Below are 27,294 nucleotides of genomic sequence, written 5' to 3'. Positions count from 1 at the left end.
TCAGCAACTGAATCGAATCCTATTAGCAGCAGAGAACAACACTTAATGGTGAACCCTGAATAAAAAGCTACAATGACTTGGTCTGTAGCAGCAGAAACCCCCCCAGAAATGAACAATTAACACTGTCAAAAATCTTTATTTCAAGATGTGCGCTTTAGTTGGTTTTACCACTTTCATATATAAACTTCTTGATGTTGTCGTTGATCCAGTCACTGAAGGCAGAGACGCGGGTGAATACTGAGGGTTTCTTGTCTCTGATGCAGCCCTGAGGGCCAAAGCTGACGACACCATGCACCTCCCAGGTTGTGTTTGTTCCAGCGGCTGCGCAGGCGAAAGGACCCCCAGAGTCACCCTACGGGAGAGCAGGAGAAAAAAGGCACCAAAGATTTACTGTACGGGTAAGAAGATGCATTGGTGAACATTTGATTTTGACAGCCACAATAAATCATCTCTGTGCCTTGGAATTTGTAAAGGTCAGTCTTTATCAAAAATGTGACAGAATGTGAGTTTTCTTCAGGGAGGCAAATGTCAGTGTTGTGTTTTATAAAGCTCTATTGAAATTTAAAAGCTTCAAAAACCTTCAGTTCTGTTCTGAAGTGTTTTTCTAAATTTCTAATCTTCCCACGTCCCTGCTTGCACATTCGCTCATTATGGCAAACAAATAATGTTCCTATGTTCTTTTGTCCAATTACGCCTGAAAACCGGACAGTCATTTCCAATCAAGGCTGACTGATCACAAACAAAACAGCGTACATGGTGTTACATAACAGACAACCCAATCATGAGAGGCCAGTAAACTTATATAATGTGTGAGAAAAACTTGAAGAGAATTTCAACAACCAAGTACCATCCTCACCTAAAGAATTCCAGCGTCAATTAAAACAGTCGTCATTTTTTGTGAGTGTGTCCTCTCACCTGGCAGGCTGACTTGAGCTCATCTGGGGACTCATAGCCAGCACAGATCATGGAGGGCCGCAGGGTGTCCCACCAGTAAGCAGGTTTACTGCAGGTCTGGAAGTTAATAATAGGAAGGGCTGCCTGATTTAACTTCTCAGCCACTTTGGGGAAGATGTTACCTAGATAGAAGTGAAAAGTAAAAGTTTATGTTGTAGAAGGCATAGACACAGAGATGCACACATTTACACCTATATAAACTTCTAACTCTCCTTATCTTTAGTTAGTAATCAAGCCAAGGCATACCATGGCATATCATGGAGTGTACCTAGCACATGGAAAATAGTGCAAACCTTCAATTAAATTGAAAAACAGTAAAAGTAACAAACACAAGATAAAAAGGGGAAACATGAGATTCATTTTAGGAGCAGCAATGATACCTACTTCTACAACTACCATTACCTCTAGTTCCTGCAGTAGCATTACAACTACAGTTCTTTTACAGGAAACTGAAATGCATGATCACTTCTACCTTTCTCGTCTCCCCATCCGGTGACAAAGCAGGGTGTCCCAGCAGGCATCACAGCCCCAGGTTTGGGCAGACAGATGGGGCTGATCTCCCTCGTCATGTTGACAGGCTTGGCCAAATGCACCAGGGCTATGTCATTGGTGATGTCAGTGCGATCCTGCTCGTAGACGAATCCCTTGTGGCGGATGATGCCATCCACCTTATAGCATTCCTCTGATGAGGGAACGTCCATGGAGGAGTTCATGTGGTGCTTCCCCAAACACATGCGCCAGTAGGAGGACTTATTCAGTGGGCTGGAAAGCAGGTGGAAGGTTGAAAGTGAAAATAAGAACTTGTTTTACTTTTCTCTTTGGCTATTGTACAAGCTGGTAGCCAAGATAAAATGAGGAAAAATCTGTGTTTTTAAGAGCTGGTTTTCAAGCCTGCAATAACTGATCTTTGTGGCCACTTGGGGGCAGTGACATTGACATATCACCACCTTTTAAGTTAATATGGTGTTAGCAAACAGTTGCTTCTTTACACTCCAACAGAGTAACAACAACATAGATTTGGAGTCGTGTCTGTGGCCACCTGGCGAATGCAAGTCCAATAGTCACTCTCCTTTAGCTCTGTTTTTGGTCTCTACCAACCCCTGAGGGAAATATCTGTCTCTTTAGCAGCTAAATGCTCCACTATGTTCACCAGCTAGTCGTTAACTTTGTCTGTCTGCTGTTTGGTGCTGAGCAGATAGCGTGCAGTGGGTTTTTAGAGCTTTATTGCTGAAAACAGCTGCCTCCTGCAGCCAAAAATGACACTATGAGAGCGGTGAGAGTGAACCAAAACAATAAAGTTGAAGGCTGAATAGCTAAACAATGAACTGAAACTCACTATAAAGCTCCGCAAAGCCGAAGGGAGCTGGTGATAATTCTCTGCAGGTTCATCACTAAGAGCGACACCTTTCACATTGTCACATTGTTTTCACATCGTCATTTGATACATTGTTACTATAAATATGTTTACTATAAAAAATATTGATTATAGCTGCTTTAAAGAACTGTGGGCTTTTAAAATGGCATGTACTGTAAGCCTTCTGTAGTTGTATCTTACAACATGAAACAATGAGCAGCAGTTAGGATCCATTCTTCGTGGATCAAAGATCCTCCACAACCGTGCATGTAAGGTATGAGATACATTGGTGAAGCCTGGGGAAGAGAAATACATTTGTTCAAACTAAAAGCTCTTCTCTATGACTGTTAGTCAGGCACACAGAGTAACAGGAGTTGACAGTACCTGCATGGAGACCTGCCAGGGCCAGGAGTGGGGGATCGCCTCTTCCCCATTAACCACCCTCGGGGTGGCTGTATTTGGTGTCACTTCTGGGTTTCCACAACTTACTGGCCAGTCTGGGAAGAGAAAATATACAGTTTCAGATTACGCTACAGTTTATTCCATCTGAGGGGAGCAAAAAACATTTAAAGGCTCCATTTTGAAACTGGGAACCTCCACATGAGATCGCAACACATGACCCCACGTTTGGCCAGGCCTACACTCACTGATAGGGATGTTGTCCCATGGGTTAGGAGGTGGAGGAGGTAAAGTTGGGATAACACTGGTGTCAGTGGTCCAGTAACCACGAAACCCCTTCTGTTGATTGTCTCCGTTACTAAGGAAGCGAACAACGACTGTGTTGCTAGGAATGGTGATGATGGGTGGAGGGGCAAAGCCGCAGAATCGACCTGCAGAACAGACAAGAAATGAGAGTTTTAGAGGAAATACGTAAAAAAAACAACAACACACAAAGTGGACACAAGATAATTTGTAGCGCAATAACAAACCTAGTGATGCCATGCTTTTTCCATTGAAGATCTCCACATAGTCCACACAGTTTCCTAACATGTTTGTAGCTTGCAATTCAAAGTGAGTGAAGGCTACATGGACACTTTTTGCTGAAGGAATGGTGATACGCCATGTGCACACAGACTGGGCTTGGTAGTCACTGGGCCAGTTAGGAGAGGTGATTTCACCCTGATTACTGCTGAAGCTCCCTCCACAAGGAGCTGTGTGTGTGTGGACAATAGGGAAGAGAGAGAGAAAAGAGGAAAAGAAAAGAAAAACAGACAATGAGATACATTAGTTTTGGCTGAAGGCTATTCCCTCAGTGTCTTGTCAGGTTCACTTTTCTCCTGTCTTACCTTCTGTAGAGTCTACTGCCCTCCAGGAGGCATTGAAGCCCGTGTCCACCACCTTGTCATTGGAGGAGAAGCTGATGTGAAGTGTGTTTCCATCGCTCACAAGGTCTTTAGGGGGTACATAGCTGCAGTGTGTGCCTGAAGAGAAGTGAACATGAAGAACTGTTTTTCTGAGGAACCTCTGTCCTAAGAGCTTGTGTATTATAAGTATATTAGCATCTTTATTGCTATCTTATTGCTTCTTTTTGTCCTATATTTATATTATACATGTACGACATATACGCATGTATATATGACATTTATCATAGACATGTGACATAGATCACAAGCGACACAGCAGTAGGCTCAGAGCTACACCTGCCAGCATGTTTTATTTGCAACTTTGCTGCATAGTAAAAAACTGAAGGGAAACGCACACCTATTCTAGTGAGTTACAGGCAAACATCAAAAAAAGGGAAAGCTACTCACTCACAGTGCAGATGCAATTATTTATTTCAACTTTTTAGGTAATTTTTCCTCTTAATCTCCTCTCTTCAATATACAGGGATTGAGAAGGTTGACTTGCCTAGATGTGGTGGGGCCTTGGATTCTTTTTAGTGCTAGTAAGCAAATGTTAGCATACTAACTTGCTAAACTAAGATAATAACTAAGATAGTAAATGTTATACCTGCTTAACAGCAACATGCTAACATTGTCATTGTGAGCATGTTAGCATGCTGATGTTAGCATATAGCTCAAAGCATTGCTATGCCTAAGTACAGCCTTTAGCATGGCTGTAGACGCTTAGTCATGTGTAACATTTAATGCATGTTGAGATTCATGTTTATGATATTGACCGGAACACATCATATTTTCTTGTTGACATATTTTTATGTATATATACTATCAATGTTTTTCTATTTTGTCATTTTTATATTGTAAATTCATTTTTCACACATTTACTTGAGAGATATATAGAATCAATTTTTCTTTCTTTATTTGACCTTAAATATTGAATTGAAGCATTATATGTGAAGATATAGATTCCTTCCCTAATTTGAATGGAAGATGTTTTCTATTTCGACTCTTATCCTGTATTTTTCTAGTTCTTGCTTGTTGGGTTTTTGATATGTGTACATGTTTTATGTTTCAGGCTTTCCTTGGATTGGCCTCTCGAGTTGATTTCCCTGATTTGAAACACCTGTCATAGTTTGTATGAATGCCAGTCAGGTGACTTTTGGTATTTATCCTGAAGAAGGCAGTTTGCCAAAACATCAATCTTTATAAGTTGAAATAAGTAATTGCATCAAAGTTATGAGTGTGCGACTTTACTGTGACATGTCATTCATGAAATACTACTAGACTGCAGTAACTGTGCTCGCGTGTTTCAGAGGGAGAGATGCGGTGTAACATAAAGCAAAAGTAATCACATCAATGAATCACTCAGCAAATTCATTATCAGCTGGAGAGAAAAAGGAGGCAGATATTCACATACCTAGACTTCCTATCCTGTCTGTGAGTCTGACTTTGTCATTCATGCACATCTGACTCTCCTCCAGGGAGAAATTGTGGAAATGGAGGTGGACCACTTTGCCGAGGGGCACCTGGATGTTCCACTGGCAGCTGGCTTTGTTGTTGTAGTTGCCAGGGTAACCCATAGAGGACACCGTGCCTCTTGTGCCAGTCAAGTCCTTTGGCCCTCCACAACCAGATGCTATACAGGGAGGACAGAGGGTGAAAACCAGCAATAAATTCTGCCTTTGTACCAGATTTAGTTTTTCAGCAAAGTGGGTCACTTTAGACCAGCTGGATTCATACTGTGCTCATTGTAGATGTCTCTGCGCATGACATTTTTGATCCAGGGGAGGTAGGCAGAGGAGCGGGTGAACACGGAGGGCTTCTTATTCATAATGCATCCAATAGGACCAAAGCTGGTTATACCATGAACTTCCCAAGGACCGCCGGGGGTATCCTGGCACACCAAAGGACCACCTGAATCTCCCTGTCAAAGTCACGAATCAACATCAAAAACACCATCAGCATGTTGTTAAATACCACCTGTGTAAAATCAGATGTGTAAAATCATCTCATTGACGATCAGAATGGTGTAAAACCATTGTCATGTGTTAGTCCTGTACTTTTGCAGGACTTGTTTTACCTGACAGACAGACTTGAGCTCATCAGGCAGGGTATAACCACAGCAGATCATGGAGGTCTTGACCTGGAACCACCAGTAATCCATCCTCTTGCAGGTGTCATACGGCACAACAGGCAGAGCGACCTGGTTAAGGGCCTCTGCGACTTTAGCATTCATTGAATCACCTGATAATCACACAAAACAACAGATTGTTACAAACAACTTCAACTTGACACACTGAGGAGCATAAACACAGAAGGTATTTGCACATTAAGTCCAGAAGAGGGCATGCAAACTATGCAGCAATTCATTTTTAACTTGTGATGGATGAGTGTCTCCTGAGGTGGTGAATTATTGTATTATTTCAGTGAGTATAAGCAAGTGTATGAGTAAAAACATGCAAATGTGTGCAGGCTGCTAATGAACATAAAGCAGAAACAGCACCGGTCTCATCTCCCCAGCCGGTGGCGTAGCACTTCTTGCCCCCAGCTAGGACTTCCTCCTCAGAGGGAAGGCAGGCGTACGAGATCTCATCACTGGGTATCACCTCCCCGTCCAACCTGACCAGGGCAATGTCAAACTCCACGGTGGGCACTGTGGGATACTTGAAGCCCTCATGGCGATAGATACCAGACACATTGAAGCAGTGTTCACTCGGCTCTGTGTAGGTCAGGTTGTGTTTGCCAAGGCACATGCGCCAACGCTGCAGCTCATCAGCGTATCTGGGTAGGAAATCAGCAGATGAATCAATAATAATACCTCACAGTTTACAGGAAACACACAGTCGACAGACCGAGATACCTGTCACTGCACCATATAAGCTGACAGGATATTGGAGCAGTATCTCTTTGTGCTGTGGGAAGTCTAGTTTTAGAAAAACAATTACATTTGCATCGTACACAGCATATTCTGAGTTGTACCACACCACACCTGTGTGGCATATAACCTTGTATACTTCCTGGCTCACAACAGAAAACAATTCAGCGCACAGGCTCCTCAGTGCACCAGCATCTCTCTGTAAAGGGCACTGTAGACCATTAGCTGAGGCGTTGAGGCACCTCTAACAAGGCATTGCTCTTGCACTGTAATAAGCCGGAGGTAAAAGCACAGACACTGATAACTGCCTTCTGAGATTACACAAATGGGTTTCCAGGAAGTTTGAGAAAACTTTGTTGAAAAAAACAACATTAAAATAAAATTAATGACTTTAGCAGCTTCAACTTGTACATTTCAAATAAAAATTGTACATGTACTGTATGTGAGAATGATGAAACAGAATATTTACCTTATGAAGCAGTGGGCTGCTGTAAGTACCCAGTTCTTATGAATGAGAGTACCACCACAGGTGTGGAAAAATGTGGGTTCTGGACGACTGTCCGGCCAGACCTGAAACAAACACACACCGACAAGCAGAGAAGAAGTCATTAAAGATATTTGCACACAAGATGATCTACACAATTGACTGATGTAATTTTTTAAAAAGCGTATCCATGCAGACAATCAATTAATATGAGATATGGACAGAGGAGGATGTAACAAATTACTCTTTGATATCACATTATGAATAAACAACAACTCTGCTGGTTTAACTGTATCTGAATTTGCCCTTTTGAAATCACTGATATTCTCTGCTGTAAATTCGGATGTAATTAGTTGTATCTTGTTGTATCTTCTCTACATTTATTAGCAAAGTCTCTCACCTGCATGGACACTTGCCAGGGCCAGGAGTGTGGCTTGGCTGCCTCTCCGTTCACAATGCGTGACGCAACAACAGGAGGGATGGCTGGTTTCCCACATGGACTGGGCCAGTCTAGAAAATGAGAAGAAAATCATTGTAATCTGTCCTGTGTCTGGTTGTCTGGTTACATGAATGAATTTGTTTGTGGTTTGTTTGTGTATAAACAAAGCCTGAATATACAGTACATATCTGCAGCTAACGGATAAGCCTGTGTGTTGCAGGAAAGAGGCTCTAAATAAGTGGCTCTGACACTCTGATTTATGTTTTTTTAATAATTTTCCAATCACACCAGGTTGACACTGCTGGCTACAGTGAGCGATGTCCCTCTGTTTTTGGCTTTCACTAATCTACTAGTCTGCAATAATGTATTTAGTGTATCTTCATGCAAACATAATACCATCCTCCTGCTGCAAACAAACAATGGGTTCTGAACTGGACTTGTAAAAATCACCATTTCCAGGGCAGACTCTTTGACATCACAACATCAGTACGCATAAAGATATAAATTTCTTTTGGTCATCCAAGGAGTTGACATTAAATTGTCCCAGTCACTCTTATCCCACATTTTCTCCCTTCAGCTCTCGCTCTTTCTCTCCTTCCTTCACCCAACACATAGGGCACCTCTGGTCAGAGCCTTGTTGGAAGAAAACCCAGAGGCAGCAGAGTCCATCTATAAAACTCTATTTCAGCAATTGGCTTGGCAGCAGCCTGGGCCACCTGGGGCTCATCACTGGGTGAAGAATGAGGATCGGGTGACAGCCAGCAAGGAAGGAAAGTGAAGCACTAGGCTACTTCACATTGTGCTCTCAGCACACCATATCACCTTGTTTTACTGCACATCTGGGCGGAGCAAGGAGGAGATGGGAGAGGGGGGATGTGTGAAAAAGGGCTGAGGATGGGAGGAAGCATGAATCAGATGAATAGAAGGCAGGCCTCTGTGCAGCTTCTAAGGAGCTGTGTGAATCTAAGTGTTGGTGATTGAGACTGGTGGAAAATAATGCTCTGCTAACCTGAAACCTGTGTATAATATAGCTAGAGAGATGTGTAAATCAAGAAACCCAAAATATCAAATGTAAGGCTACATCATACACACAAAATACAATATTTCACAATTGGGCACATAAAATACTATAAAAATACTTAGCTATGCTGCATCTATGTGAAATCTGGTAATCTTTGGCAGGTTACTGCAGCTTAATCTCTAGCTTACCATTATTTTTGGTAAAAATTAGTCTGTTGACTATTTTTCGATTAATAAATGAGTAGTTCGGCCCATAAAATGTCATAAAATAGAGAAAAATGCCAATTTCCCAACTCATGTTTTAAAATGATCTGTCGTGTCCAAACAATAGGCCCAAACTCAAAGGTATTAAGTTTACAGTTATTATATAACAAATAAAAGTAGTAAATCCTCATATTTTAGATGCTGGACTAGCATTGTTTATGTTGCATTGTCACTTAACTGTATTAAATTAATTATTCAAATTGTTGACTAATTGTTTCAGCACTTAATGTTAAAGCTGCTTTGATTGAGTTTTTGGCCAGTTGGGGGCAATGTAACAAGCTGAAAACACAGCACCTCCTTTATATTATTGCCTCATAAAGTTGTTATTGCAAATGTGTAAGCAAACAATTGCCTATTTGGCTTTTTCTATCTAAGCAAAATATCTGGCTCTACAGCTGCTAAATGCTTCCCTATTTTCACCAGCTAGTCGCTAACTTTTTCTGTCTGCTATTTGGTGCTGAACAGGTAGTCTGCAGTCAGTTTATCAAAGCTTTTGTGCTGAAAACAGTTGCCTGCTGTGTTTGTGAAATGAGGTTGATGTGAGCAGAGTTGCAGGCCAGAAAACCAGGTGTTAATTCTCTGTGGGTTCATCACCACGAGCGACTCCTTCCACATTACACATCATCAATTGATGCATTGTTAATATGAAAAATACAGATTAGTAGAGCTTTAAATGTACTTTTAACAGTGTAGTGTAATGCAAATAGATACTCCACCTATGGGGATGTTGTCCCAGGGGTTGGGCTGAACAGGCGGCTCAGTGGGAGCAGGCAAAGTGGGGTTTGTTGTCCAGTAGGCCCTGAAGCCTTTGGCCTCAGTAAACAAGTCTGTGTGGAAACGAATCACCAGCCTGTTGCCTTTTGTCTGGATGGTAAGAGGCAGCTTAGTCCCGCAAAATGGACCTAAAATGTATTGAAAGAATAATTTGTCCATAATAAATAAAGTGACATAGAGGCTATACAAGTACTAGTGTAGACACACTAACAGTAACAGTGTAGATACACAGTTTTATTAATTAGGATTAAAATGGGTCAATGAATTCATGGCTGGGTCTTGCTTTTGATTTCGATGTGATTGAAAAATATAAATAGTTTTGGGATCATCATGTAGTAACTCCATAAACAACCTTACCGTGTTTTTTAATCTGCGCATTAGTCAGACTACTGATGTCGTACACCATTATGTTATCAAAGCATTTGGATGTTAGGAAATCTTTGGCTTCTAGGTCAAAGTGGGTAAAATTCAGGGTGATTTTCTTCCCCAAAGGCAAAGCGATGTTCCACATGCACTCAGTGTTAGCCTTGTAGTTCATAGGCCAGTTCTGGGACTTTATAACCCCTGTTTCATCTTTGGAAGAAAAGCCACAGCCCTGGATTTCTGAAACAGGAAGAGGGAGTGATCGTAATTAGATAAGTGTAGATTACAGAGCTACAGTATCTGCCTGTGAAAAGAGAGCCTTGAGGAGTAAAAATACAATCACATCATGACAAAATGTAAACAGAGGTTCATGCTAAAGTAGAAGTTTAATCTGTTAGATTAACCATTTGCTTCATTTTTACTCATTTAGTTGGTGCTGATAAACAGTTTTGGAGAGTATAAAAAAAGTAATGAAACATGAAAGCATTTCTGGCTGTTAACATGGGCAATGGCGAAAAGTAACTAAGTACATTTACTCAAAAACTAAAGAATAGTTTTCAGGTATTTGCACTTTAATTGAGTAACATTCCATTTATAGGTTTTCTGCATTAGATTTCAGAGGGAAATATTGAACTTTGTACTCCTCAACATTTTTTGACAGCTATCATTTCTACTTTTAATTTCTACGATAAATATTTTATATTCAAAATACTACTCAGCTAATAAAATATGACTGCTATTGTTATATATTAGACTATCAAGCTGTATATAATAGTTGAAAATCAGCTGCACTATGACCATCTACAAAGTGCCACTTATATGATAAGGCATATATACATTCTGTATTATTAGTACTTTTACTTTTCAGACAAAAATGCATTTTGTTGTTAATCATTATGTATTTTTATTTAAGTAAAAAGCAGGACCTTTACTTGCAATGGAGTATTTCTACATTGTGCATATTAAAGTACTTCTTCTGCACCACTGCACATGGTGTCTCACGTCATTTTCATGCCTGATAATCACGATAAAGAAAAAGATAAAAGGAGTTTTATCTTGCTTTTTATGCTTCATGCTGTACTCTGACCTGTGCTTTGACAGAGTTCACACTACTTATGCAATGACTTTGCTGTTTTTATAAATATGTGACGGAGGAGTGAGATGTTTTATGGTTTATCTTAATGAGGTGTTGAGCTGCTTTAGCAAGGTGTGCATCAGGTGTGAGTGTGTTCCTGTGTGTGTGTGTGTGTGTGTTGTGTGCTCATGTGAGTGCGTGTGGGTGTGTGTGTGTCCTCTGTACCTGCGATATCGTCAGGATACACAGCCTCCCACTTGGCTGAGAATCCTCGATCTGTGAGGCGACTGTCGGACTGGAAGGTGACAGATATTGTGTCACTGGCACTGACCACCACTGGGGGAAGGATGTAGCCACAGTGTGTACCTGAGGATGAGGGAGAGGAAGGACAGATGGAGGGAAATGGAGAGAGTACAGTTAGGGTTGGTTTAAATAATGCAGCTAAACAGATAAGAGAAGAGTAGTAAATACTGTAAGCACTATTGGGTGTAAGTATGTGTGTGCTAGTGTGAGGCTGAGTGCGTTGGGTGTGGTTAGCAGTTGATGGATGGGGATGCTGAAGCACTAACAAACGAAGGTGACTTTACTCTCTGTGAGTGTGACTTCATCAGCTACTGAACACAAAATCAGGTGAAAAATTAACACTGTTCCTACCAAGAGCCTATGAACACAAGATATAGCATGAACTGGTAATGTTAGCAAACATTATGGGCAGACACATAATGCTATTCAAATGCAAGATGCTGCTTATTTGTGCAGATACATCAACTTCTGAATAAGAGGTATTTTTGGGGGGTTTTAGCAATCAGTAGCATTCAATATTTGATTCTGCAGAATGTTAAAATAAGACCGCATGTAAACAGTAATTAGTTCACATGCCCATTTATCAGTCTTTCACATTTATTTTTATTCGTTGTCATTTTTATTTAGTTATAATGTTGTGTAAGAAATGTTATCAACAAATATTTTTTAGTTAGTTTACAAAATTAGTTGTAAAATGAATGCATAATCACCGCGTTGTGCATTACAGCACACAAAACTCTTCACACTTTAAAACTAGAAATTCAATAATTCAGTTTTGTTAATGTTTAATCAAAATTTGCTCAGAATAAATTTTTTCGTAAAATAACATATGATCATATCGTTACGATATGATTCCAATGAAAGCCGATAAACAACAATATTTAATTATAGCCCAGTCCTAAACTGCTTATACATGAAATACATCAGTTTTGCTTTTAGTCCTGAAGCTGCTTTAAGTGATTATTGTCAACGAGGGGTGCAGAAAGACAAACACACAGAGACACAGCCCTGATATACTGTTGGCTTTATATGCTAACGTGAACAAACTTAAATATACAATAGACAAAGAGAAACATGGGCATCTCATTGGAGACCTTCCCACCACCAGACAAATCTAAGTCCAATATTTATAAATATATATTAATAACTGTCTTTTAGCCCTCCCGAGAAAACTGTCTCGGGGTTAGGGTTATAGCAAGACGCACCACTAAAACACTCTCATCACCTATCTGTGTGTTTCACAGAGAGCGTGTGCTTGTACCACAGCGCTTTAGTCCTTGAGAACTCAGCAATAGATAAAGCTGTATCAGCCTCACTGCAGCCACTGAAGTGAATAATAAGAGGAGGTAATTTATAGTTTGCCTGGCTCTTTGCAAAGAAGATCCTAATCAACAGTTTTACAGCAGAGGACAGATATTGAGCTATAGTGTTGTGCTAGAGCTGTTAGTCTATCAAAGTGCAACAAACACAAGCCAAAGTCCTCATGTTTGATGGTTATATTCTAAGTAGAAGCATTATAACTGCTTGTTTGCTGTGTTTGTCTTGGTGCCTGACCACCCAGATGCAGGAAAAAGGGGAGGTTATAACCTTTAGTCCATAGTGGCTGCTATTCAGGCTTCACAAAGACAGACATGGCAGAAAAAGCAGAAACAGTGAAGATTGAACAGAAAGATGATCTGAGATGCATTTGGGGATCAAAACAGTAAGTTAAAGGCACACAATGTAAAAAATAAAATAACAATATAAAGCAGTACAAGATTAAGTTATGGCTTACCTAGTGTGCTGTAATTGTCTGAGATGACCAGTTTGTCCTCCTTGCATTGTCCAGTCTCTCCTGTGATGGCCATATCAGTGATCTGCAGTTTAACCAGGAATCCTTTGGGCACAGATATCTTCCAGGAGCTATTTAGATGAGCAGGATATGGATTTGGGAATCCCAAGGACTGGATCACTCCTTTACGCCCCTGGAGGATTACTGGACCACCACTTCCTGCCCAATAACAGTAGAGGAAGTAATGTTGAAAACAATATTTGATTTACACACATTTACAACTCATTATGTCAACTGTCTTTAGAAGAAGGAAAACTGGATCAAAAGCTGTTTTTTCTGAGCGTTTAGCTCCATTTAATAGAGTTTCTAATAGATCAGCTTGCTTCGATACAATACTGCCCCAGATTCATTATGTAGTACCATAATTGGCCACTGGAGAGAACCGGTCTGTGTGCCAATAGCTTTAGAACAGTGTTCTTCTTTTTTTCCTTTCGGCTGTTCCCTTTCAGGGGTCGCCACAGCGAATCATGTGCCTCCATCTAACCCTGTCCTCTGCATCCTCTTCACTCACACCAATTAACTTCATGTCCTCTCTCACTACATCCATAAATCTCCTCTTTGGTCTTCCTCTAGACCTCCTGCCTGGCAGCTCCAACCTCAGCATCCTTCTACCAATATATTCACAGTCCCTCCTCTGAACATGTCCAAACCACCTCACTCTGGCCTCTCTGACTTTATCTCCGAAACATCTAACATGAGCTGTCCCTCTGATGTACTCATTCCTGATCCTGTCCATCCTCGTCACTCCCAAAGAGAACCTCAACATCTTAAGCTCTGCTACCTCCAGCTCTGCCTCTTGTCTTTTCTTCAGTGCCACTGTCTCTAAGCTGTACAACATCACTGGTCTCACCACTGTCTTGAACGCCTTTCCTTTCATTCTTGCTGATACTCTTTTATCGCACAACACACCTGACACTTTTCTCCACCCATTCCAACCTTCTTGCACTCGCCTCTTCACCTCTTTTCCACAGTCTCCATTGCTCTGAACTGTTGACCCTAAGTACTTAAAGTCCTGCACCTTCTTCACCTCTGCTCCCTGTAACCTCACCGTTCCACCTGGGTCCCTCTCATTGACACACATGTTTTCTGTTTTACTGCGGCTAAGCTTCATTCCTCTGTTTTCCAGAGCAGACCTCCATCTCTCTAGATTTTCCTCCACCTGCTCCCTGCTCTCACTACAAATCACAATGTCATCCGCAAACATCATAGTCCATGGAGATTCCTGTCTAACCTCATCTGTCAGCCTGTCCATCACCAGCGCAAACAAGAAGGGGCTCAGAGCCGATCCTTGATGCAGACCCACCTCCACCTTGAACTCCTCTGTCACACCTACAGCACACCTCACCACGGTCTTACAGCTCTCATAAATGTCCTGCACCACTATAATATACTCTGCCACTCCAGACTTCCTCATACAGTACCACAGCTCCTCTCTCGGCACCCTGTCGTATACTTTCTCTAAATCTACGAAGACACAATGCAACTCCCTATGACCTTCTCTGTACTTCTCCATCAGCATCCTCAAAGCAAAGCTTCTGCCCTTAGCCTAGCTTCCAGTTCTCTTTCCCACAACTTCATTGTATGGCTCATCAGCTTTATTCCTCTGTTGCCACAGCTCTGCACATCTCCCTTGTTCTTAAAAATTGGCACCAGTACACTTCTCCTCCATTCCTCGGGCATCCTCTCACTCTCCAAGATCTTGTTAAACAAACTAGTCAGAAACTCTACTGCCACCTCTCCTAGACACTTCCATACCTCCACAGGTATGTCATCAGGACCAACTGTCTTTCCACTCTTCATCCTCTTCAACGTCCTCCTCACTTTACTCTTGCTAATCTTTGCTACTTCCTGCTCCACACCAGTCACCTCTTCTACTCATCAACTCTTCAAAGTACACCTTCCATCTTCCCACTCTAACCTTCTGCACATCCTTCCCATCTCTATCTCTTTGTCTGGCCAACCTGTACAAATCCACCTCTCCCTCTTTAGTGTCCAACCTAGCATACAAGTCCTCATATGCTCTTTGTTTGGCCTTTGCCAAGTCTACCTTCACCTTACGCTGCGTCTCCCTGTACTCCTGTCTACTCTCTTCAGTCCTCTCAGTGTCCCCTTCTTCTTAGCTAACCTCTTTCTCTGTATACACTCCTGAACTTCCTCGTTCCACCACCAAGTCTCCTTGTCCACTTTCCTCTTTCCAGATGACACACCGAGTACCCTCCTACCTGTCTCCCTGATCACATTAGCTGTAGTGGTCCAGTCATCTAGGAGCACTTCCGGACCACCCAGAGTCTGTCTCAGCTCTTCCCTGAAAACTACACGACATTCTTCCTTTTTCAACTTCCACCACTTCATCCTCTGCTCTGCCTTTGTCCTCTTCATATTCCTCACCACCAGCATCATTTTACACACTACCATCCTGTGTTGTCTGGCTACACTCTCCCCTACCACTACTTTACAGTCACTGGTCTCTTTCAGATTACAACGTCTACACAAGATGTAGTCCACCTGAGTGCTTCTACCTCCGCTCTTATATGTCACCCTATGTTCCTGCCTCTTCTGGAAGAAAGTGTTTACCACAGCCATTTCCATCCTCTTTGCAAAGTCTACCACCATCTGTCCTTCTGCGTTCCTGTCCTGAAGACCAAACCTGCCCATCACATTCTCATCACCTCTGTTCCCTTTGCCTACATGCCCATTGAAATCTGCACCAATCACCTCTCACCTCTGGGGATGCTCTGCATCACTTCATCTAACTCACTCCAGAATTTCTCCTTCTGTTCTAACTCACATCCTACCTGTGGGGCATAACCACTCACAACATTGAACAACACCCCTTCAATTTCCAGCTTCAGACTCAACCTGTCTGATACTCTTTTCACCTGTAGAACATTCCTCACAAACTCCTCTTTCAGGATAACTCCTACTCCGTTTCTCTTCCTATCTGCCCCATGGTAGAACGACTTGAACCCTGCTCCTAAGCTTCTAGCCTTGCTACCTTTCCACCTGGTCTCCTGGACACACAGTATGTCCATCTTCCTTCTCTGCATCATGTCAATCAACTCTCTAGCCTTCCCTGTCATAGTCCCAACATTCAAGTCCCTACTGTCAGTCCTACATTCTTAGCTTTCCTCTTCTCTCTCTGCCTACGAACACACCTTCCTCCTCTCCTTCTTCGTCTTTGACCAACAGTAGTCCAATTTCCACCGGTACCCTGTAGGTCAACAGCACCGGTGGCGGTCGACCGACCGATCCGGTATGGAAGTCATTGTCATGATTCGCATTTTTAATTTGGCATGTGTTTTACGTCGGATGCCCTTCCTGACACAACCCTCTGCATTTATCCAGACTTGGGACTGGCACAAGAAGACACTGGCTTGTGCCCCCTTGCGGTTGCATTCAATAGCTTTAGAACAGTAATGAATAGATAAATCTCAAGGGTGATCTCCCCACTACTCCGCACAAAGCTACTTCCATTCATCCATGAGTTTGTGCAGGTAAAACTGCACAGGGAGGCATAACAGTTATGTAATGTGTATAAACAAGCTCCCATCGGCCAGGAAACAACCCTCATAGAACATGTGAGCACATAGATAATGATATTATAGTTGACTGTGCATCAGTATTAACTTTCAAGAGATAACTGATTACAGTTTGGCAGTCTGATAAAATAGCTCTGAAGTCAGCTAAAAAAATTAGGGCTGTAATGGACACTTTTCGTGGGAAGCTGGTTCAGCAACATCGATAGTGATGCTGGTATTTGGTGGTGAGACAATCAGATATATCTGATGTTGTATATTTCAACTAAAATCAAATTAGGACATGCAGGGAGTGGTAGTTTGGCTCAAAAAGTCAATTGAACCAAACTGTGTCATGGAATTATGATTAAACATGGATCCCAGTTTACAGGTTTATTTCAAGTGTACAAGAGGGGAAATTAAACAGAAAAGTAGGTTTGGAGAGAATGCTTACCAGAAGATGTGGGAGGTGGAGGGGTTTGTGTGGTGGGTCTGGGTGGTGTTGTGGTGGGAGTAACGACAGGTGGACGGCTGGACTTGGTGTAAGTTGCTCTGAATCCTTTAGAAGTTAAACGGCTGTCTGATTTGAAGCGGACCACCATTGTGTTGCTACTGGACTCCACTGGCTTTGGCATCTTCCCACCACAGAATTTACCTTTGATGGATTATATGTCAGTGTTAAAAAGAATTAAACAATCATAAAGGCAACATCCCCCAAATTTGAGACGATTGACGATTGAAGTCTATGCTGCTTTAATGATGAAGTCTATGCAGACAGACTTATACTCATTAAGTTCAAAATAGACTCTAGAATCTCTGTCCATTGTACAACTTCTCAAACTTTTAATTGAGCTCATCTTTTATTCATGGACCTACACAGTTGACTTTGCTAATATTGAACAAAGCCCACAGTCTATTGAAATTCTAACATATCCCTTTGCCTTATAATCACACATCCAGCTTTGACATAATCTGTGCTGATGTGTGAAAATATTGTGGTATCTTTTAAAACTCCTATTAGTCTTGTACATGCAAATCACATTTATTTTTTCCAAAGCAAATTCCTCTTGTATTCCTCACTGCATACTGGAAACATGTATAATGTCATGCTTACCTACTGAAGAAGAGCCGGCCTTGTAGCCATCGTAGACCTGAACAAAGTCTCCACAGACCTCAGGGACCAGGTCAAAGGAAGTAAAAGTCAGTCGAACCCTCTCTCCTCCAGGCACAGTGATTCTCCACTGATACAACGTAGAAATAAAGCACAAGCGCGCGCGCACACACACACACACACACACACACACACCAGTCGTTTGTATCTGCATAGACAGATTTCTTCAAATAAGTTTCTCTTTAAATTACAGCTGATTTTAAAGAACATAAAGAGTGCAAATGTCTACTCCCACCATGGGTATATAACAGATGATACTTTAAATGAGTCAGATGAAGTCTCATTGATGTAGCAAACTGCTACCTGCATCACTTCTTATGCTTTCAAACCTCTCGTCTCCTGGCTGCAACATGAGCTGCATTTTGACACACTCTCACTCATAACTAATTTCATCACTGATTCTGCTCTTGTTTGGACAGGTGGTGACCTGTCAAGCTAAAGCACAGCAAGATGAAATCATGATGACAGCCAAATAACACCATATGACTCCACGTCCAAACCTAGCATGCCAACCCCAACATCAAAATTGACTCTGATTTAATTAGATGCATTAATCACCGTTCAAGACCACAAAATGCTATCAGCATGACTATGTTGAAATCCATAGCTAATGGGTTTACTTTGAGATGCTAATCTGGAATCTTTAGGTTTGTTTAGAACACATGTAAATCAACACTAACCCACTGTGTTTGACACTATAGGCTAGTAAATCTAATATGGTATGGTATAATATTCAGGACATCTTCCTAGTATTGAGCTGCAGTTAATTTGCACAATCCACAACTCAATTATCTAGGAATAAAAAAGAGACTCTAAACTGATCCTCTTTTGTGATCAGCAGATTTTATTGCCATAGATTTACATTATAAGCGACAGCAGTTTATACCTGAATTCACCTCATCAATGTACTTTATTAAAGGCACAATCCACAAAAGGTAGCCCTTAAAATACATTAAAAACAGAACATTGCAACCTGTGTTCACTCTTAAATTGACTGACTTATCTTTTGGGGAACTTTGTTTCATGGTGCGAGCAGAACCATCTACAGCTCAATGCAACAAAGTCTAAGGAGCTGATTGTGGATCTACGGAGGGCCAAGGCACCAGTGACCCCAGTTTCCATCCAGGGGGTCAGTGTGGACATTGTGGAGGACTACAAGTACCTGGGAGTACACTTAGACAACAAACTGGACTGGACCAAGAACACTCAGGCTGTTTACAGGAACGGCCAGAGCCGCCTCTATTTTCTGAGGAGGCTGAGGTCCTTCAACATCTGCCAGACAATGCTGAAGATGTTCTATGAGTCTGTGGTGGCCAGTGCTGTCCTGTATGCTGTTGGCAGCAGGCTAAAGGTAGCGGATGCCAACAGACTGGCGGTGGTGTCAGAGAGGAGGATGCTGGCCAAACTACATGCCATCTTGGACAGTGTCTCCCACCCGCTCCATGACGTGCTGGTCAAGCAAAGGAGCACCTTCAGCGGAAGACTCATCCCACCAAAAAGCACCACAGAGAGCCACAGGAAGTCATTCCTGCCTGTGGCCATCAAACTATTTAACTCCTCCCTCTAAGGGCTTTAGTCTGTTTGACCCTAGGTCACTAAACTGGACATTGAGCATTACATCTCCGCCATAATTAATAATAATTGTGCAATATTCTGAGTACTACTTCCGTGCAATATTAGTTTTCCTTTGTTAGTTTTTTCTTATTTATTGCTACTGATACTATATACCTCAATTACTCTTCGACAGTACATGCACCTCCGCTTATTAATATCATTTATTACATAATTAGTTACATTGTTTTTTAAACTGTACTTTCATCATCAACCAGTAAACCCACTTGGTACTCGACACTTAGTTTATCTTATACTTATACCGACATGATACTTAATTTATTTCTGACCTGTTTTATAGTGTTTATATTTTTTCTAGTACTTTCTCCTGTGTGCACTGACGTAAAGACGAGCTACTGTAACAAAGAGTTTCCCTACGGGGATCAATAAAGTATTTCTGATTCTGATTCTGATTCTGATTAAGCCAAGTAAAGAGTAGGCAACAGCTAAATCAAGTATGCAATGTTTTCACATACTGTAAATAAGGAAATACACATGATTTGCTGAGACAGACATATTTTACACATTGGAGAAATTAATGAAATTCATAGGAAGCTATAAACATCCTAAAAACATGTTTTCTTAATCAGCTTCTTTCTGTTAGCAATGTATGCTATGTCTGTATATTAAGTATAAAACAGGAACCAGGAGGTGATTAGCTTAGCGTAACATAAAGACTCAGGGTTAAACGCTCTGTAAAGCTGAGGAGAACTGCAGATTGACCCCTTTCACATACATGTAGTCAGCCATTGTAATGTAAAAACTTTAATTATAGCAGGTTTAAGGGAATATTGGTAACAAAATAGTTCATCTGGTTAAAGAGAAATATTTATTCTGAGATAAATATTTATTTCCAGTCTGTTGCAGAGTGCACATTGTGCAGTATGATGTACTACAACCTAAAATCCTCATCCGTAAAGGTCAGCAGTGCTTCCTCAGATGTAAAAATGTTACCATGTAGCCATCACATTTGAGTTTTTATTGTGTCTCCTTGCTCATGTGTGTTGCAGTACCTGGTATAGTACTCCATTCAGGTAGTTCTGCTCTGGGAAGCCGGGGGTCATCAGATCCCCCTGGTCACCTTGGAGAAAGCCACCGGCTCCGGCTATTCCTAGTAACAGGGATGGAGGGATTGAACTTCAGCTCCACAAACACCTCAAGGATACCTGCAATACACCCCTCCACCCCCACCTTCCCACCCCATTTTCATTTCCCTTCTCCTACCCCTCTCTTCATTCAGAACCCATTCCTATGACATTTACTTTCTAGGTCAATCATATACTGTATGACAGATATCCAACATTATGCCGAGTCAAGGCAATTTTCTTGCTGAAATGGATTTGCACTCATCTTCTTACCTGATGTGAGCTCTGGAGCCACAGCTTTGTAATGAGCTTTAAATCCTTGGTCTGTTTTTCTGTCATTGGTGTTGAAGTAAACCGTCAGGCGGTTGGTAAGTGACACCAGCGGCTTCGGTTTGGTGTAGCCACAGTATTTACCTACAAGTACCACACAAATTCTGTAGAAAAAGACAGTACAATTCTGCACAGCTTATTCCTCAGCAATGAAAAGACGGGTTAATTGTCAAAACAGAAAGATCATGAGGCTATTCATTTCAGAGTTCTGGTGCCAGAAAAATGACGCAAAATGATCACAAAGAGAAACCGTTTTGTGTTTCTTTCTCTCTGGGTGTCTTGCTCCTATATAGGAGGGGTGGGGGCCTTTTACATGTCCATAGCTGTAGGCTATTTGGAGTTACAAATAGGAGATATTAATTGAAATTATTTCATATTAGAATATTTAAAGTTGTTTATTTGGCATTTATATCAAACTACTAATAATGTAATATGATTTCTTGCCAAGAACCAGGGCTTTGAATTTGAGTCTTTTTACTCACTATGTGCCACCATTATTTGAATCTGTTAATTTGCCTAAAGAGAGAACACAAAATGGGAGATACTTGTTAAAAATTGTTCCAAATGAACAGAAATCAAAGATGTCTGTGAACCAAGTACACTGCTTTAAACTATGCTGTCTGGTTGGAGAAGTACTGTAAGTAGAGCAGTGTGCAGTGGACCAGCAGGACTGTGTGGCCCACTAGCTGAATCTGCCCATGGATGGATGGGCTGATTTGGGCATGACATCAAAGCTGCCTGCTGAAAGAGCTGATCTATCTATCTATCTGTCTGTCTATCTGTCTGTCTATCTGTCTGTCTATATATCTATCTATCTGTCCTTTTCCCCCTTTAGTTTGGATTATTTTTACCAATGATTCCCAGAGAGTCTCTCAGTGTGATGAAGTCTGCCATGCAGAGCTGGGTGTCCTCCAAAGCAAACTCCTCAAACCACAGATGGATCACCTACAACAGAAACATGCAGAGGTGTTTTATCTTTCTATTTCAAATCTGAGAATCTGATAAGAGAGATGGGCTGCTGACAGGGAAGGCAAGAGACGCTCAGTGTGAGAATATGAGTGCATGCACGTGTACATGTGTGAGAGTATGTGCAACCGTGTCTGTGTGAATGTATGTATGCACATGCAAGTGTGTGCCTCTGCATGTATGTTTATGTGTGTTTAGATACAGCAAACAGAAGATAGAGACATAAAGAGAAAAGCAGGCACTGCATCAGGCAGGAAGGAGGGCAGCCATGCTAACAGAGAAAGAAGAATGAAGGATTTAGTTTTCTCCTGTGGCTGTAGGGAGGAGAGCTGAGGAGAAAGAAGGAGACAAGGCAGCCATCTGTCCGCGACACTGCCACAGCATTTATCCCAGCTGTCATCCACTGCTTGGCCTCACATTAGATAGTTTCCCCAACAGTAACTTGACAAACTCTACTGATTAGACATCAGGCACAAACACTATAAAAGACATGAGTGAGTTGTTTTGATCAGCATTGTCCTGTATAAAAAGAGATAAGATAAATGTGTTGGAACTGGTTTTCAAACGGAAAATTATTTCGGGCCATTATAGAATAATCTTGTGTCTTTAGCAGTCCGTATTTCCTTTGTACCTTGTAAATAAAAATAACAAAAATCTATTGATAAACACAAACATCTATTGATAAACACTGTATTGCTCTACAGTGACTTACAGTGAAGCTGCTTTTTGTAGTTCTGAACACAAACTATGGAATTCTCTGAATCTGAGGAGAGCAACATCAGTTGAGGCGACTATTAAAAACTCACCTTATTAGCCTTTTACCTAGAATCTGATATTAATACTCCACTTCCATTTCTTGATTACAATTACTAAAAGAATACCGATTTAGCATTGCACTACTGTAACATTGTCAGACTCAACATGGACAGTTAAAAAAAGGATCAAAATTGATGAAGCAGAACCGGAGATATTATCTTTTTTATTCTATGCATTCTTCTTCCTTCTCAAAACCTGGTGCCTGGACATTACCCACAATGCAACTCAACCGGCAACAGTTCGGTCAGAGATTCGGGTGTGTTGTGCTAATCGCGGGCTAATGTAGTTCACTTATTGAGGTTTGAAAGAGCAGTGATTCTGATTCATCTCACCTTGTCAGGCTCCACAGTGATTTGCCAGGTGCAGCTTTTACCATTGACGTAGCTACTGGGATAGTTGGAGCTGGTGAAGGTGCCTGACTCTCCAGACAGCTCCTGAGGATCACCACACCCTGAGTCCGGCCCTGGAAATGTATGACAAAGGAGGACACTTGTTACGGTGTTTTGTATTTGTAAATTATAGCAACATAAACCCTAATTTACAGTGAAAACAGCTTCTACCCTGCATGGACTAACTAATGGTGCTGCCTAAAGAAAAATGGAGACAAAACCCTCTTCCATTACCCTCTCCTAAGCTCCTGAACTATTTGTAGGTTACAATGTGCTTAGGAAACTCAAAACAGACTTTGCTATTACTGTAACTGCTGCTTACTTAGTACCACCATTATTATTATTTTATTTTTGTGCAAAATAGATCATGAGCAAGCCTAATAGATTAGGCATTTCAATGAAAGCCACAATTGTCAACCTCATGGTAGGTGAGGTGATACACAGTGAAAACTTGAAACTGCTGGTGGTGCTAGAAGAAAAGTTAAGCGATCATCTAAGTCAGTAGGATTTATCCTTTGGGGACCATGAATATTTGTACAAAATTTCACGACAATCCATCCAGTAGTTGCTGAGATTTTTTCAGTCTGGACCAAAGTGGTGGACCGACTAACTGACATTGCCATCCATAGAGCCATACTGCTAGCGTGGCTAAAAACATTATTGTAATGTTTATTTATTATTGTACAAACAACAACCCTGCAGGTTGGGGGGGGGGGGATATTTACTATGAAATTCAAATGACTAAAAAACACCTTATGGTATCTGCAGTGAAAAATTAAAATCATTTGAAATGCCTTGGTAACAGCATTGATTATACAGTATGTCATCATCCACAGTAGCAGCATGCTTTCCCTTGTGGCTGGAGCAGCTTCTGTTTGGCAGTCTGGAGCACAGCTGTGTTTAACAACAAAAAATATTTTTTTTGGGCAGAACATAACTGTCAACATAATCACATTTTTGTTCTGTTATGTAAAACAAGCCATTTCGTTTCTGGGGGGCAATGATCCTTTTAATGCATTTCATAAAGATAGACTTTTTTTCATTTGTTGCAATGATGAAGATCCAACACTGAAATCATGGCAACAGTGTGCAAGTTATGACTCCTCATTGCATGGCCTATCTGCTAACACACTTGTCACATTGACAGGTGTGCAGAAGACTCTGATGACTTGTAATGCTAAAAGTAAATTGGTTCAGCTGATATTCATTTCACCACTTTACTCATCTCATGCAAACCTAAACAATTTACCCACTTCATTTTCCAAAGAAAACAAGGCAGCACAAATTTGTCTGCTCTCACAAAGCCATATCACACTGGAGAAGTATTTTTTACTGCCAAGACCAGAAAAATAATGGGTTTCTTAAATGAAAAACGAAATTGGAAAGAGATGAAGGAGAGAGGTAGAGGAGGAGGTACTACTTGGTTTATCGTATTACAGTAACACCACTGATGTAGTGATTTCCCACACCGATTTCCTGCCAAAAATCCTGTTCTCAAATTTGCTGCTGAAAAGGTTGTGGAAAATTTTCAAATTAAAAGACATCTCACAACAAGAACAGTCTACATCCATGCTGGTGGTACTTTGAGCTAAATGCTAACATCAGCATGCTAACATGCTCACAATGACAACGCTAACATGCTGACGTTAAACAGGTATAAGGTTTATACCATGTTCACCATCTCAGTTTAGCATGTTAGCATGATAACATTTGCTAATTAGAAATAAACACAAAATATAGCTGAGGCTGATGGAAATATCATTAGTTGCAGGTATTTGGTCATAAACCAAAGTATTGCAAACTGGAAATTTTGGCCTGATGGTGGCGCTAGAGAAAAAGTTAGGAGGCTCACCACAGTCATTATTAATCCTCTGGGGACCATTAATGTCTGTACCAAAGTGGTGGACTGACATCCCTAGAGCCGCCGGCTAAAAACAAGGTACAGCTGTAAAACTTTCAGTATTGATAAACATTTTGACTGCATGTTTAAATCAATGGGAGGTAGACATTCACCTGTTAGTACATATTTACCTGTAGGAGAGTTTTTAGAGGTAAAATTTCACAGATTTATGAAAAAAGAAAGAAAAAAAATAAACCTGGAGAAGATTTGTGTGCCTTTTATATTTTTTCCTACAACAAAATTGACAGTGAAAAAGCGCTGACAGTGAAGTCCAATTTGACGACATGTTTTTCAGAGTTGCTCAGTCACTGATGCAGTGGCCTCGGGAAGCTCTCACTTTAGATTTTCTATCGACATTCTTCACTGTCGTTGTCTTGTTGTATTTCCCCACAGCTGCTGAACTGTTCTCTGCACAGTGTGTTTAGATAAAGGGGCACGAATGAGGCACTGAAAACTCTCACAATAAAAACATTTTATATTATTCCTTCTTGTGAAATGTTTACCATTACAATATTGTCATATAATTGTCTTTCGACTATATTACTGTGATGTTAAGGATTATTACTCTGCTGAGTTTAGTTGATTTTTATCTTATCTGAGAAGGACTATGCACTTCAAAGTAAGAGATATCAAAACAGCATCAGCATGATATTGCAGCAAGTATTGTGCCGCAGACTCATGTTGGTGTTGAAATAGAACACAATGCATTTTCTAAGTATACACACTCACCCTCTGCATGAGTAGAAGAGTCAGCTTTGTCAGTGAAGTAGACGACCACAAGGCCGATGCAGGTGCCGGTCATGGCCACGAAGAGAAATATCAGACCCTTTTCCAGGGTGCTCATACCCCTGGACCGATGACGACCCTTCTCCACGTCCATTTTCATCACAGCGGTGGAGATGCACCAAACTGTGCCTTGTCCAAAAATTCACAAGCTTATTACCAACACAAGGAGGGCCAGGGTATATCTGAACTGTGACAGCACAGATGAACTCTGAGCTCCTTCAGATGTGTTATTGCAGCATATGCCAGCCTGAGAGGGCTGGATGTGACCGAGCCATAAATCATACAGTATCATAACGACAAGTTAATGAGTAGTGATGGTGTCCCAATCAAGAGGTCATCAGCATATCTTTCAAGGGAACTGATTGAAATAGAAGGTAAAAGCCAAATCTGTCACTTGTGGCACAGAGAAGCTGGTTTTAGATGTTCAATGAGATCATTATTCATGAATCCACTGAAATATGCCACAAGATCTAATTATTAACATGATAATTCACTCTCACTTTAACCTTTCAGTATCAAGAAACAGTTTAGACAATGAAGTGTGTCCTCTTTGTTTAAAGATGACCATCCAGGGTGTTGAAGAAATAAGGGAATAGGTTCAGCTGGGATAACCAAGGTGGACAGTAAAATTATGCAGCAATACAGTGTTTTATTCTAGGGGCTCACTAAAGCAAAACCAACATTTCTCAGCTGTAAGCAGCAAATTCATTATCTTAAAAACTGATGACTGAATGTTTTATTTATAGCTCTTTCATAAAACACTCTATTGTTTATTGATAGTCAACAGAGGTGAAGCATACATTGGGGGGGACTCGTGACCTCAGTACTTCTAAAATCCTGGCTAAAGTTTTGCTTGATCAAGTCCTTGCTTTGCACAAAAACGGAAATTATTCTAAATCATAACTGTACTGTCTATCCAAAGTGTTTCTTTCACAGACCTAAAAGAGTTAATTTCTGTGTCAGTTCAGGTAGAAAAAGGAAGATTAACTTCCTTTGCAGTGTTGCAGACAATGCAGAATGATACACCAAGGTCAGAGGTAACGAGTTTCACAGGGAGGATCTTCGTCTCAAGCTGAATCTCCAAACAAAATGTTCAATTTGGATTTATTAGAATCATCTCCATCTCCTCATCCTCCTCTTTGGATATTTTAGAATCTGGAACAGCAACCTGTCTGTCTGCCCCCTTTAACACTACATTTTCCTCTCAAGATTAGGACTTTCCTTCCATTTTCTATCTTTGACAAAAGGCAGTGATGTGACAAAAGCAGCTTATCTCTCCATGAAGACAATGGGGAAAAAATGATTTAGGCAGTTTGATGGTTTTGCAGAAAACTACTGTTCAAGACATTATCAATAGTTAGAGTACACTGATATATGTGTGTATGTATTCTTGTGTCTGTGTTCTTTCTTTCTCTATCACCTTTATCAGTGTTCAGTTTGTTTTGGATCTTCTTGCTCCGCCAGGGGACCTATGATTTATGGGCACATCTGTCAGCCATAATAAAGCAAGTCTCTAATGTAGCCAGGGAAGGTGACCTTTGTGTATATGTGTGTGCATGTGTGTGTGTGTGCTTTTTTCAAACGTACATCTTTGCACATGTATGTTACGAGGGCATGTGCTTGTAAGCTGAATGGTAAGCAATCAATGA

General features: G+C 41.0%; 1 protein-coding gene across 1 annotated transcript; it reads right to left on the bottom strand.

The window, feature by feature from the left end:
- Positions 1-120: 120 nt before the first annotated feature.
- Positions 121-25,862, bottom strand: zgc:154142 (uncharacterized protein LOC555481 homolog). Its single transcript, XM_044190829.1, has 25 exons — positions 25,589-25,862; positions 22,903-23,033; positions 21,640-21,733; positions 20,732-20,872; positions 20,387-20,484; positions 17,706-17,832; positions 17,046-17,246; positions 13,020-13,235; positions 11,168-11,308; positions 9,862-10,107; positions 9,447-9,632; positions 7,408-7,517; positions 6,993-7,093; positions 6,152-6,429; positions 5,729-5,892; positions 5,389-5,572; positions 5,066-5,284; positions 3,595-3,729; positions 3,238-3,459; positions 2,956-3,138; positions 2,693-2,805; positions 2,510-2,604; positions 1,427-1,716; positions 916-1,076; positions 121-352 (listed from the first exon to the last, which is right to left on the bottom strand). Exons 1-25 carry the CDS (start codon positions 25,743-25,745, stop codon positions 155-157), a joined length of 4,191 nt encoding a protein of 1,396 aa, XP_044046764.1. The 5' UTR covers positions 25,746-25,862; the 3' UTR covers positions 121-154.
- Between the last annotated feature and the right edge of the window lie 1,432 nt (positions 25,863-27,294).

Source organism: Siniperca chuatsi, linkage group LG3, assembly GCF_020085105.1.
Source record: "Siniperca chuatsi isolate FFG_IHB_CAS linkage group LG3, ASM2008510v1, whole genome shotgun sequence".
NCBI classification, from domain to species: domain Eukaryota; kingdom Metazoa; phylum Chordata; class Actinopteri; order Centrarchiformes; family Sinipercidae; genus Siniperca; species Siniperca chuatsi.
The sequence above is the reverse complement of the archived record's forward strand: the minus strand, read 5'-3'. Positions and strand labels throughout refer to the sequence as shown.